Below are 14442 nucleotides of genomic sequence, written 5' to 3'. Positions count from 1 at the left end.
TTCAAGAAATGCACAACATTCTTTCAGGACAGGTTTTATCTGGAGTAGGTTTGCTGCTGGAAGGAGAGATTCTACTGTGTCCTGTGAAATAAAAATAGTCCCTGTGTAGGCATATTCCACAATAGCCTGGAGAGCAGTTTCATCAATGCACTGAAACTCAACCTCACTGTTCTCTTTTTCAGAAAGATTTCCAGTAAACATAGCTTTGAAATATGGGCTGATGCTGGCAAGTACCACTTTGTGAGCATGAATTTTAACATCACCTACTCGAAGAATGATGTCACAGAGTTCATGATGTTGACGAAGAAGATTCAGACCTTGCAGAAGTTGTTCAGAATGTAAGTGTGTTAAGTTAGCAAGCATGTAGGTCGAGGATGTATGGTCCATCTACAAAAAAACAAAAAGCAAAAACAGTTAATTCAAAATAATCTTGCCAATATGATCTTTTCCTAATAGTACAAAATAAATAAAATTTGTTGTTTGTTGTGTTTTAAATACATTATGCTAACTGCCAGACAGAGGCTTTTTATAAATATATTTTTATTGATTTCAGAGAGGAAAGAGAGGGAGAAAGAGAAACATCAATGATGAGAGAATCATTGATTGGCTGCTTCCTGCACACCCTCTACTGGGGATCAAGCCTGCAATTTAGACATGTACCCTAACCAGAAATTGAACTGTGACCTCCTGGTTCATAGGTTGATGCTCAACCACTGATCCACACCAGCCAGGTAACAGGGGCTTTTAAAGTTAAAAGGGATATAACTAGTCATATAATTCAACTCCTTCAATATACATATTAAGAAACAGAGGCCCGCCAAAATCAGTTTGGCTCAGTGGATAGTGCGTCAGCCTGTGGACTGAAAGGTCCCGAGTTCGATTCCAGTCAAGAGCATGTACCTTGGTTACGGGCACATCCCCAGTGGGGGGTGTGCAGGAGGCGGTTGATCGATGGTTCTCTCTCATCGATGTTTCTCACTCTCTGTCCCTCTCCCTTCCTCTCTGTAAAAAAATCAATAAAATTGATATAAAAAAAAGGAAGGAAGGAAGGAAGGAAGCAAGGGAGGCCCACCCTAGCCAGTTTGGCTCACTGGATAGAGTGTAAGCCTACAGACTGAAGGGTCCCAGGTTTGATTCTGGTCAAAGGCACATGCCAGGGTTGCAGGCTCAATTCCCAGTAGGGGGTGTGTGCAGGAGGCAGCCAAGCAATGACTCTCTTTCATCATTGATATTTCTATCTCTCCCTCTTCCTTTCTGAAATCAATTAAAAAAGAAAAAGAAGCCGAAACTGGTTTGGCTCAGTGGATAGAGCATCGGCCTGCGGACTGAAAGGTTCCAGGTTCAATTCCGATCAAGGGCATGTACCTTGGTTGTGGGCACATCCCCAGTAGGAGGTGTGCAAGAGGCAGCTGATCGATGTTTCTTTCTCATCAATGTTTCTAACTCTCTATCCCTCTCCCTTCCTCTCTGTGAAAAATCAATAAAAATATATATTTTTAAAAAATAAAGAAGAAAAAGAAACAGAGGCCCAAAGATTATGAGTTTATACTCCAGACCACAAAGGTCTCTGACAATTGATTTTTGGATCACAATTCTGCCAACTCTTCTATTTACCTACTTTAATTTAATCACTGAGAAACACCAGCCAGGGCTACTCAACTCTTGATCACTACTTCAGATTATTCTCACTCAATCTACTTACGACTATGTGCTTCTGAAAGATGAAATAAAAATAGGAGAGAAGAAAAAAGAAGAGAAAAAATGAAAGACAATAAGGACTGTGATAGGCTAAATAATGGCTCCCTAAAAGGATATCCATATCCGCCGAAACCGGTTTGGCTCAGTGGTAGAGCGTCGGTCTGTGGACTGAAAGGTCAAGGGCATGTACATTGGTTGCGGGCACATCCCCGGTAGGGGGTGTGCAAGAGGCAGCTGGTTGATGTTTCTCTCTCATCGACGTTTCTAGCTCTCTATCTCTCTCCCTTCCTCTCTGTAAAATATCAATAAATTATATATTAAAAAAAAAAAAGATATCCATATCCTAATCCCTAGAACTTTTGAAGGTTACTTTACATGGCAATTAAAGGCTTTGCAGGTATGATTAAGGATTCCGAGAAGGGAAGATTATTCTGGTGGGCCCTAAATATAATCGCAGGTTTATTATACATAGACCAGAGGTCTGATTCAAGGGGCTCAGGCCTAGAAGACCTGGCCCAGCGAGGGAAGGGAAGGGGGAGGGGAGGGGAAGGGAGGAGAAGTGGGGAGGGGAGGAGGAGAGAGGGGGAGGGAAGGGGAAGGGGAGTGGGGAGGAGGGAAAGGGGAAGGGGAGAGGGGAGGCGGAGTGGTTCTTCTGGAAGGTCGTTCTGCTATCTGGTCTAATTAGCATATTAGCTCTTTATTAATATAGGATTTGACACAGGCAAAAGAGAAGGCAACGTGGCCATAGAGACAGAGATTACAGCGATGAAGCTACAAAGTAATACTGGCAGCCACCAGAAGCTGGAAGAAGCAAGGAACAAATTCTCCCCTAGAGCCTCCAGAGGATGTACAGCCCTGCCAACACCTTAGTTTCAGCCCAGAAATCTTAATTTTAGATGTTTGGCCTTTAGAATTGTAAAAGAATAAATTTCTGTATTTTTAAGCAACAATTTTTAAGCAATTTCTGTATTTGTAATAGTTTGTTACGTCAGACATAACAAATTATATACAGCTACTAAAATAGCTCATTTGGTTACAGTATTGTCCCCAGAGCCAAGGTTACAGATTTAATCCCAGTCAGGGCACATACAAGGAACAACTAATGAATGCATAAGTAAGTAGGACAACAAATTGATGATTTCTCTTCTCTTCTCTTCTCTTCTCTTCTCTTCTCTTCTCTTCTCTTCTCTCTCTCAATTCAATCAATAATTTTTTAAAAAGAAGGGGAGAGGGGAGAAAGAATTGTTTAAAAAAAAAAAAAGAAAGAAAGAAAGAAATTAGCCCTAGATGGTTTGGTTCAGTGGAGAGGGCATCGTCGGCCTGTGGATCAGGTTTGATTCCGGTCGAGGGCACAAGCCAGGGTTGCGGGCTTGATACCAAGTGGGAGGCATACAGGAGGCAGCCAATCGATGATTCTCTCTCTCTTCCCTCCTCTCTGAAATCAATAAAAAATATACTTAAAATAAATACATAAAAATTAAAAAAGAAATTAGTGCAGCTGGCGTGCCACAGTTGGTTAAGTGTTATCCCATGCACCAAAAAGTTGCTGGTCTGATTCTAGGTCAGGGCACATACCTGGGTTGCCAGTTCAATCTCTGGTCAGAGCATGTACAGAAGATAATGACTGATGTTTCTCTTTCTCTCACATTGATGTTTCTCTCTCTTTCTCACACTCTTCCTCTATTTGTCTCTCTGAGAATGTCCTTGGATGAAGATTAAAATAGAAAATTAGCCAGGCTGGTGTAGCTCAGTGGTTGAGCATTGACCTATGAACCAGGAAGTCCCAGGTTGATTCCTGGTCAGGACAATTGGCACATCCCCAGTGTTTGGGCTTTTTCCCCAGTGGAGGGTATGCATGGGGCAGCCAATCAACGATTCTCTCTCATCATTGATGTTTCTATCTCTCCCTCTCTCTTCCTCTTTGAAATTAATAAAAATATTAAAATTCATACATAAATACTTCACACTAGATCATAGCTGCTTAGAATGCATAAAACATAACACACTTATACAATATAAATTGTTTCCTTTCTATCTCATTCACATCTCAAGCACAAGTTATGAAAATAAAAGTTCCTATTTTTAAAGTATTATCAATAAATTAAAATTCTCAACACTATTAAATAATATAAATATTAGGAGTGAGTATAGCACTTCATTCCTGGGCATTTTTTTATCCTCAACCGAGGAAATGTTTATTGATTTGAGCGAGAGAAAGTGAGAGAGAAAGATAAAGAAACATTACTGTCTGAGAAAAACATTGGTCAGTTGCCTCCTGCACACACCCCAACCAGTTACCCCTGGTTAACCATGGTGTAAAAATACTAAATGGAAAATTCCAGGAAAAAAAAAGTCTAAGTTTTAAATTGCTTGCTGTTCTGAGTAGCATGATAAAATCTTGGGCTGTCCTGCTCCAGCCCACCTGGAACATGAGCCATTCCTCTGTCCAGTGTACCCACACTGTATACACTGCCTGCCATTGGCCACTTAGTGGCTATCTCAGTTATAACCAGCTGTCATGGTAGTACTGTAATACTAGTGCCAAGTAGCACTTATTTTACTTAATAATGGCCCCAAACTGTAAGAGTAGTGATGCTGACAATTCAGATATGCCAAGAAAGCCATAAAGTGCTTTTAAGTGAAAAGATGAGAATTTCAACTTAATAAGGGGAAAACAATCATATGTAAGGTTGCTAAGATCTACAGTAAGAACAAATCTACCCGTGAAATTGTAACAAAGGAGAAAGAAATTTGTCCTAGTTTTGCAGATGACATGCAGTTGCAAAGTACAGTGAAAACAATGGGTAATAAAACAAGGATCCAAAAGAACTGGCATCTAACAAGAAAAAGTTTCATAGGAACAAATGTTAAGATTCTATAGTGTATTCCAAAACAACTACAAAAGTATAGAATAAGAGAGAAAAAACTCATCTGTAGGATGTGTTTAGAGGGCTTAAGGATTTTAACTTTAGTACTACTTTAGTACACAAAGCTTATGTAAGTTTAAGCTACATCAACAGAATTACAATATACAGACTTAGCACATTCTTACTTTGCTCTGAAAATATCAGAACACATCTAGAGTACAGATTTGGGGGACCATCCTTTAAGTAGAAGCTAAACAAAGTCTAATACCCGATGAAGCATAATGGGTAATGAAACTGAGGACACTAAGTCTGAAAAAAAGGATAACTGAGGATGTCATGTGAAAAAACAAGGGATAAAAAGTTAATAATCCTGCCTAATAAAAGAGTAATATGCAAATTAACCACCACTCCGCTACACCCATAAGCCACATCCACAAGCCAACTAGGAGCCAATATGCAAATAAACCCAACCAAGATTGCTACAGCAACAGAGGGCAGGAGGAAGGCTGGGGTTTCCCAGGCAAAGAAGGAAGCCAAGCTTTCCACCTGCCATTGCCGGCCTAGGCCTCCACTCAAGGCTACAAAGTATAATTATAGAGGGTGAACAAATCCAAACAGAAATGGCGGCAGCCACTGAGTTGGAAAGAGCAGGAGTCTAGAGTTGACCCCAGCAATGGAGGAAGCCTAGCTTTCTGCCTACCCTTGCTGGCCCAGGCCTCTGCTTAAGGCTATAAAGTTTCAATTATAGAAGAAACATAAATTCGAAGAGAAATGGCTGCAGTCACCAAGCAAGCAGAAGGCTTGGCTCAGCTCCAGGCTACAAAGTTTCAATTGTAGAAGATAAATAAACCCCAGATACCAGGGCCTCCGCTTGGGTCGCCAAAAGGCATGGCTGGCCTGCAATCCACAACAGGCCCCTCACTCAGGCCGCCCTATGCCCCAAGGGAACCCCCACCCTGACCTGAAACACCCTTCAGGGCAAACCAGCTGGCCCCCAAGCATGCACCAGGCCTCTATCCTATCTAATAAAAGAGTAATATGCAGATTGACCATCACTCCAACACACGAGATGGCTGCCCCCATATGGTCAAAGATCCTGCCCCCATGTGGACACAAGATGGCCACAAGATGGCCATCAGGAGAGGGCAGTTGGGAGGGACCAGGCCAGCAGAGAAGGGAAGTTGGGCATGCAGGGAAGGGCCGATGGGGGGGACCCAAGCCTGCAGAGGAGAGCAGATGTGGGGGGGGGGGGGAATGCAGGCCTGCAGGGGAGAGCAGTTAGGGGTGATCAGGCTGGCAGGCAGAAGCGGTTAGGGGCAATCAGGAAGGCAGGCAGGCGAGCAGTTGGAAACCAGCAGTCCTGGATTGTGAGAGTGATGTCTTGACTGCCCATTTAGGCCAGATCTCTCCTGCTCTCTCCAGCTCCATGGCTGCTGCCATTTCTGTTTGGATTTATTTACCTTCTACTGTATAACTGAAACTTTGTAGCCAGTGGGATCTGGCCTAAACAGCAGTCAGACATTCCCCAAAGGGTCCCAGATTGGAGAGGGTGCAGGCTGGGCTGAGGGACAAACCCCCCCCCCCCCAATGAATTTCGTGCACCGGGTCTCTAGTAATAATATAATAGAAATAGAGCCTTATCACTTAGTAAGCTCTTGATAAATATTATAGTATTTACCAATAAGTTACCTTACTACTAGTAAAATTTTAAAGTTACTGTTTAAAAGGTATGTTGCTTTCTATGTTGTACCATCTTTCATTACCAGAAAAGAAATCCACCTTGTACCACCGACATTCTAGGCCACACAAAATATTGCAGAATTGGTGAGTCTTACGTGAAGTTAATGAGTTATTGGTTAGATTCATTTTTCATATAAATAGGAAACATAATGATAGATCCTTACATAGATTTTTGAGTATCCAGTTCAAGACTGGTAAATTGCCATTAATTAGGATATCTTATAGAATAAAAGCTGAATATGCAAATTGTCCCCTTGACTGGGGGTTCGAACACTTACTATGATGTGCTGACCAGTAGGGGGCAGCACGGTGCTGGCAATGGGCGGCACTGGAGGCACTGCTGACCCCAATGTGCCCCAAAGAGTGGGACCACGGCGGGACAGTGGAGCAGGTGAGTGGGTGGTGCCAGATTTCACCTCTGATGGTGACACGTGGCAAGGGTGGGGGGCAGGGCCAATACCTAGCTCCCAGGCACTGAGGGAGCTGGGTGGGGGACCCGGCCCCAACCAATCGCCACACAGACAGCAACCAGCAGTGCCTGACAGGTCATGTCCCGGGCTAGGACAGGGAACTGGGAGTGGAAGGGGGCAACCAACCTCCCTCAGTGCCCGGTGGGTGGCTGCAACCTCTAGCTGGCTACCTGGGGGTGGGGATGATGGGGACGGAGGTAGAGTAAGAATGTGCGGTGTTTGCTGAACTTGCTCTCACTCCCCCAGGACACCAGGGCTTGTGTACCAGGGAGGCCCCGGTGCTCAGATGCCAGATGCCTGCAAGGAGCCCGCCCTGCACCTGTGTGGCCTCTTCTGGGTGAGCCAGACCATAGCTGCCAGGACTGCAGAGGCTGGTCAGGCTCCTCGTGGGTTCACACAGGAGCGCCAGCTGGGAGAGAGCGCACTGCCCACCTGGCTTCTGTGCAGCGCTGCTGCGCAGCCCGAGACCCATGCTGCACCCCGGCCCACATCATCCAGTCACGCTCACCACATCTCAGCATGGAACTCAGCTGCCATGACTCAGGCAGAAGGGGGCACATGGGGGCCCGGGAACCCAGGTGCTGTACAGGGCCCAGTGGTCAGCTGGAACCTGCCCTTCCACACCAGATGCTCGTGCTTCAATCACCAGCCAGGCATAGGGACTGCACCTGTGCACTGGTTTCCTGAACCAAACCTCTAGTGAGAGCATAATATAATATTGATTTGTAAATATACTCTCACACACACACAGATGTATACAAACTCATAAACATACATACATGTTTTCGAGATACCTTCCCACACCTGTCAAAATGGCTATCATCAACAAGTCAATAAATGATAAGTGCTGGCAAGGATGCAGAGAAAAAGGAATCCTTGTGCACTGCTGGTGGGAATGCAGACTGGTGCAACCACTGTGGAGAACAGTATGGAGTTTCCTCAAAAAACTAAAAATGGAACTCCCATTTGAACCAGTAATCCCACCTCTAGGAATATATCCCAAGAAATCAGAAACACCAATCAGAAAGAACATATGTACCCCTATGTTCATAGCAGCACAATTTGCAATAGCTAAGATTTAGAAACAGCCTAAATGCTCATCAGCAGATGAGTGGATTAAAAAACTGGTACAGAGAACCAAGTACAGGTAAATGCCTGTACTTGCTGCTTCCCCCACCACATCAAAATTACAACTAAAATACAAAACAACTGTCACCCAGAACTGCAAGAAAGCTGGCTGAGTGGAAGTACTGCAACTAGAGAGTAAAGAAGAAAGAACACTGAGACTGGTAGGAGATGCGGAAGCGCAGAATGGGCTGGTCTGGCACCCGGGTGTGCTGCTTTTTTAATTAGGAGGAAGATCATCTCTTCGGAGGCTGCCTGAAGGAGCAAGGAGTCCCAGTCCCACACCAGCCCCCCAGCCCAGGGTGCCAGAGCTGGGGAAAGAAGTCCCTAAGGGCAGTAAGAAATAGGACTGTAAAAACCAGTGTGGATTGGGACTGAGTGACACACAGGCTGCTGTAAACCCAGCTGCTCCTCTTAAAAGGCTGGTACCACAAACTGAATTTACAAGTTCCTGCCTCCTCTAAGCTCCAATGTCGGGTGACAGACACATACTGGGAGAAACTGGACTGTCATTGGGGCAGGAATGCAGGATGGCTTTCTCCCAGAAGGAGATGCTCGAAGCAGTCACTGATCCCGTGCTGGGACCTCCCTGGTGTAGGCTGACTAATATCCATTTCTGTTTGCTCCTCCATGGTGATTCCCTGAGACCCCACTCCACCCAGTTTACAACCCCACCCAAGCTGTGCACAGTGGCTTTTGCATATGAATGGTATGTTCCTTCTCAGGCAAAAACTCTCTTAATCAAGCTGCAACTGAGACAGGGAGCCCCAAACCTATCAATAAAAGGCCCAAGACCCTGCACCAGCAGTAGCCTGCCTTGCTTCACAGCTGAGCCTTGTCTGAGCACATCTAAACCCAACACAAAGAGGAGGAATGTGCAGATCTCTCTGTAGCTCCTGCTGGGTGGCCCCAGACAGTGGCTGACTTTGCACCTCCCTAGAGACCCAACAGCCAGTGTACCAGAGGTCAGTGTGAGATCATATCATATTACAATTCATCACAGCCATAAGCAACACACTAAAGGGGCAGACTCAGTGAGCAACAAAGCCCCACTGAAGCAAGTCCTGCTCCATAAGGATGTCTCCTGCACAGCAGCTCACCCATTGTAGTCGCTGGTCCCCACAGCCAACTGGCCTAGAGGTCAATTCCTCCCAGTGAAACCAACAGCAATCAAGGCTCAACTACAACAAGATTGTGCACGAAGCACACAAAGGGGTGCACCAAGAGTGTTCACCTCAGGCGATTGGGGAGGCTGAACCACTTGGCCCTACAGAAGACCTACTACACAAAGCCACTCTGTCAACTCAAGGAAGCAGCCACAATGCAGAGACAAAGAAACAGGTCACAAATAAAAGAAATCGAGGAAAGCAAACTACAGGAAATAGAGTTCAAAACCACAGTTATAAGATTTTTGAAGAATTTTCTAGAAACCACAGATAAATTTAGTGAGACTCTGGAAAATATGAAAAAGGACATCTAGAAATTAAGCATACACTCCCTGAAATAAAGAATAATATATAAGAAAAACTGTTGGCCCAGAAAGAAACTCACTACAGACTGATTCATTTGCCTTTCAGTATAATCATTATTGCTTGTCTCATTTTCAGTTCTTATAAGTATATTTCCAGTAGGACATGATCTCACTCATCTAAGGAAAATGATGAACAACACAGACTGATGAACAAGAACAGACCCAGAGATAAGGAGCCATGGGCCAGACTATTGGACCTCAGAGGGAGGGTGGGGATAAAAGGGAGAGATCAACCAAAGGACTTGTGTGCATACATCTGAGCCTAACCAATGGTCAAGGACAATAGGAGGGTGGGGGCATGAGTGGGGAGGAGTAGGAGATGGGAATGGGGGGATGAGGCCAAATATGTGATACCTTAATCAATAAAGAAATTTTAAATAATACTAATAAAAATAAAATTTTAAAAAGAATAATATATAGGGATTCAACTGCCAAATCAGTATTATATGAAATGCTGAAAGGTATTCTTTAAGAAGAGGAAGAAGAAAAAGTTAAAGATAAAAAATTATGAACAACAAATATATATCTATCAACAAGTGAATCTAAAAATCAAGTGAATAAAAAATCTCATGAACAGAATGAACTGTCGAATAGAATAGAATCAGGGGCATAGAAAGGGAGTGGACTGACAATCCTTGGGGGAAAAGGGGTGGGGAGGCAGGAAGAGACTGGACAAAAATCCTACACCTATGGATGAGAATGGAAGAGGGGGGGTAAGGGCATGGGGTGGGAACTGGGTAGGGGAGAGGTATGGGTGGGGGGAAAAGAGGAACAACTGTAATAATCTGAACAATAAAGATGTATTAAGAAAAAAAGAATCTTCTAGAAACCTCCAAAGGGACTTGTGAGACTTTCAGAGATCTTAGTAAGAATGCCAAAAAAAATAAAAAATAAAAATAAATTTAAAAAAAATAATAAAATAAAATAAATTGAAAAGAACCAGTCTGAAATTAAGTATAAACTGACTGAAATAAAGAATAATATACAGGGATTCAACAGTAGATTAAAGGATCCCCAGAATCAAATCAATGATTTGAAATACGAGAAAGCAAAAAACTCCCAATCAGAAGGGCAAAAATTAAAAAGAATCCAAAAATATGAAGATAGTATAAGGGGTCTCTGGGATAACTTCAAGCATACAAACATCTGAATTATGGGGGTGACAGAGAGAGAGAGAAAGATACTGCAAACCTATTTGAAGAAACAATGACAGGAAACTTCCCCGACCTGGTAAAAGAAATACTTATAGCCAAAACCGGTTTGGCTCAGTGGATAGAGTGTCAGTCTGTGGACTGAAAGGTCCCAGGTTCGATTCCAGTCAAGGGCATGTACCTTGGTTGCGGGCACATCCCCGGTAGGGGGTGTGCAGGAGGCAGCTGGTTGATGTTTCTCTCTCATTGATGTCTCTAGCTCTCTATCCCTTCCTCTCTGTAAAAAAATCAATAAAATATATTTTAAAAAAAGAAAGAAAAAAAAGAAATAGACTTACAAATCCAGAAACTACAGAGAACCCCAAACAAAAGGAACCCAAAGAGGACTCCACCAAGACACATCATAATTAAAATGCCAAGAGCAAAAGACAAAAAACAAATTACCTACAAGGGAGTGCCCATACAACTGCCAGCTGATTCCTCAACAGAAATTATGCAGGCCAGAAGGGAGTGGCAAGAAATATTCAAAGTGGTGAATAGCAAAAAGCTACAACTGAGAATACTCTATTCAGCAAAGCTATTATTTAGAATTGAAGGTTAGATAAAGAGCTTCACGGATAAGAAAAAGCTAAAGGAGCTCATCACCACCAAACCAGTATTATATGAAACGCTGAAGGGCATTTTTTAAGAAGAGGAAGAAGAAAAGGGTAAAGATAAAAAATATGAACAACAAAGTGACAACAAGTGAATCTAAAAATCAAATGAGTAAAAAATCTGATGAAAAGAATAAACTGGTGAATGAAATAGAATCAGGGGCATGGAAATGGAACAGACTGATGAGTCTCAGAAGGAAGGGTGTGTATTGGGGGTGTGCAGGAAGAGATTAGACAAAGAACTTATATGCATGAATGCATTACCTATAGGTACAGAGAACAGGGTGGTGAGGGCCTGGGGTGAAGTGGGAACTAGGTGGAGGGGAGATATGGAAGGAAAAAAGAGAGACATCTGTAATAATCTCAATAATCAAGATTAATTAAAAATATTAACCATCAGACATCTGGGCCTTTTTCTAAGTGATCCACATGGATTTACTTTTTATAAGTAAATTTGAGAAATGGCATAGCCAAAGGTCACCTGTTGCCAAGATCATTATCATTAATTCCATTGAGCATGAAGAATAAACAGAGTTGTTTCTCTGCATATGAAAAGGACATTGAAAAGCCTAACACAATTTATGCCAAGATGCTAGTCAAATCACCTCTCTGGAATATTATGTGGTTCTGTCTTACCTGAATTTAAAGCAGAGTATATATATAGTGCCATCTTACATAATGTGAAGTTTGTGTTTTTACGTGTTTAACAATCTTGTATCTTTAACTAGGGCCTTAGTTTATATACTAACACATTTAAAGTACATGCAAATACAACAGGGTGGTTGTCCAGATAAGTTACAAACTGTCTAAAAGAGAAAATAGTATTTTCTAAATACTATGCCTTCTTACTCCTATCTCATAATTAGTCAACAATTTGCTTATTTCATGGTCACTTTTGAGTTCCTACTTTGTGCCTCGCACAGTGGAAGACCACTTAGTGAGGAAATAACTTATATTTGCAAACCTTCATTCTAAGGAAAAGTGACATTTGAAGAGTTCATGAAAAGGACACAATTTTTAAAGCAATATGGCTCTTATTTTAACTTAGCTTGTGAGTTATAGTTTTCTTTTACAACTAAATAGGCTTCTTATATATGAACTGCTGTAAAAACATGAACAACAAAGTGACAACAAATACATATCTATCAAGTGAATCTAAAAATCAAATGAGTAAAAAATCTGATAAACAGAATAAACTGGTGAATGGAATAGAATCAGGGGCATGGAAATGGAACAGACTGAGGATTCTCAGAGGGAGGGGGGTGTGGAGGGGTACGAAAAGAGATTAGACAAAAATCTTATATGCATGTATGCATACTTTATAAAGTACATATAAGGAGATTCCAATAATCACTTGTATGGAGGATGAACTTTTTATGAAATGGATAAATATCCTTACAGGTTTATGCTATTCTGAATAAACTTCTCTATACTCTTAAAAAAACAACAACAATAAAACTGTGGTACGTCTACACAATGGAATACTACGCTGCTGTAAAAAAAAAAAAGAGGAATTCTTACCATTTGCAACAGCATGGATGGAGCTGGAGAGTATTATGCTAAGCAAAATAAGCAAGTGAGAGAAAACTAAGTATCACATGATCTCACTCATATGTGAAATCTAATAATCAACATAAACTGATGAACAAAATAAGACCCAAAGTCACAGAAGCATTGAACAGACGGTTCAACCCACGAGGGAAGGCAGGGGAGGGTGAAGGTAGGGTAAAAGGACTTGTATGCATGCATATGAGCATAACCATTGGAAACAGGCAGTAGGGGGTGAGGGCATGTGCTAGGGGGTGGGAGGGGCTGGAGAGAGGTCAATGGGGGAAAAAGGAGACATATGTAATAACAGTGTTGACCTGCTTAAAATATTTACTGAGTCTATTTATAATTGTTGCCACTCCTGACAAGACTAAATTATTCTACAAAGAGCATCTATTGTCAAAATGTAGTAAGCTTTTTGCGTGTATTAACACCTTTCATCCTCAGAGTAACACCATGAGATAGGCAGTTATTATTCCCATTTTACAGATGAAGAAATTGAAGCATGAAGAAATTAAGTTCTTGGCACACTGTCTCCAGAGTTCTAAAATAAAATAGTATGTTATTCTGCCTCACTTATGAGCTCATAATTTCTTAATCTTATTAAAGTCTTAATTCAAACAAGAAAATAAAAAAGTACAAAATAGAAACCAAAAAATATAGATCGATCTATCTCCTCTCTCCCTCCCCACCCCTCCCTTCTCTCTTTCACACACACACACACACACACACACACAATATAAACAAACACTATGCAGATCAGATACAAAAATACATAAGGGATTCAAAAGGAAATAAAGAGGGATTGTGGAACATTAATTTCCTTTTATTTATATCATAGAAGGATTGATTATTCTTCTCCCACATCTTTGCCATACTTACTTTGTTTTTAATTTTGATACCATAAACAAATATTTAGGATACTCTAAATCCAAATAACTGGGTCAGTCAAGATTGAATAAATAGCACCCATTTGAAAAATGTTTAAAAAGGTACGAGTACTGTACTTCACTTTTAATCACATTCTTCTCTCGTATTATATATTTTATATGTAATAAATATGCACAACTTAAATACAATGTTAGATAAAATTAAACTTTCCAAAGTCTACAGCAGCTTCACAATTTTAGGTTCTGAAACAAAGTTAATAAAGGTCAAGCTGTGTATTTAGTAACTGCTTAATTGACATCTAAGCTACAAAACAGTGGTGCTGAAATCAGTTGGGAGGCAATTATCTGCCACAACAAAAGCAAATAAATGATGAAGGTAAGTGAAGATTGTTTAAAAAAAAAAAATCACAACACACATGTACCTTTCTGCAAAAGTGTAATTTGTGAATTTAAGGGAATATTTTATCATATCAGCTCTTTTCTTAAATTTCTTTCCCACAGTTCAACCCCTCACAGAAGAATTCAACTAATGATGACATAGAATTTTATGAGTGACTCTATAGCACAAATTGACATATTTGTCTTTTCTCTGAGATTGACTTTCATTATCTCTGGAGAAACAATAGTAAAATTAGAGCATGTTATATAATATGAATCCTTACACCACAGAATCAGGAAAAACAGAAGTCACTACTGAAAACTAAAAGTTACATAAATTAACCCATCCACTGAAAAACTGGTTCCAATGGATATGAAATCCTGTTAACTT

At 41.4% G+C, this 14442-nt stretch overlaps 1 protein-coding gene across 1 annotated transcript in view; it reads right to left on the bottom strand.

Moving 5' to 3' along the window:
* Positions 1-14442, bottom strand: part of KLHL28 (kelch like family member 28) — a 31128-nt gene that overhangs the window by 13195 nt on the left and 3491 nt on the right. The window contains exon 2 of the mRNA XM_036458264.2: positions 1-387. This exon is cut by the window's left edge and continues 512 nt beyond it. Coding sequence (XP_036314157.1) covers positions 1-387 — 387 coding nt within the window. The remainder of the gene's footprint in view (positions 388-14442) is intronic.

Source organism: Pipistrellus kuhlii, unplaced genomic scaffold (genome assembly GCF_014108245.1).
Source record: "Pipistrellus kuhlii isolate mPipKuh1 unplaced genomic scaffold, mPipKuh1.p scaffold_m20_p_1, whole genome shotgun sequence".
Taxonomy (NCBI): domain Eukaryota; kingdom Metazoa; phylum Chordata; class Mammalia; order Chiroptera; family Vespertilionidae; genus Pipistrellus; species Pipistrellus kuhlii.
Note: the sequence above shows the minus strand (reverse complement) of the source record. Positions and strands in the feature narration are given on the sequence as shown.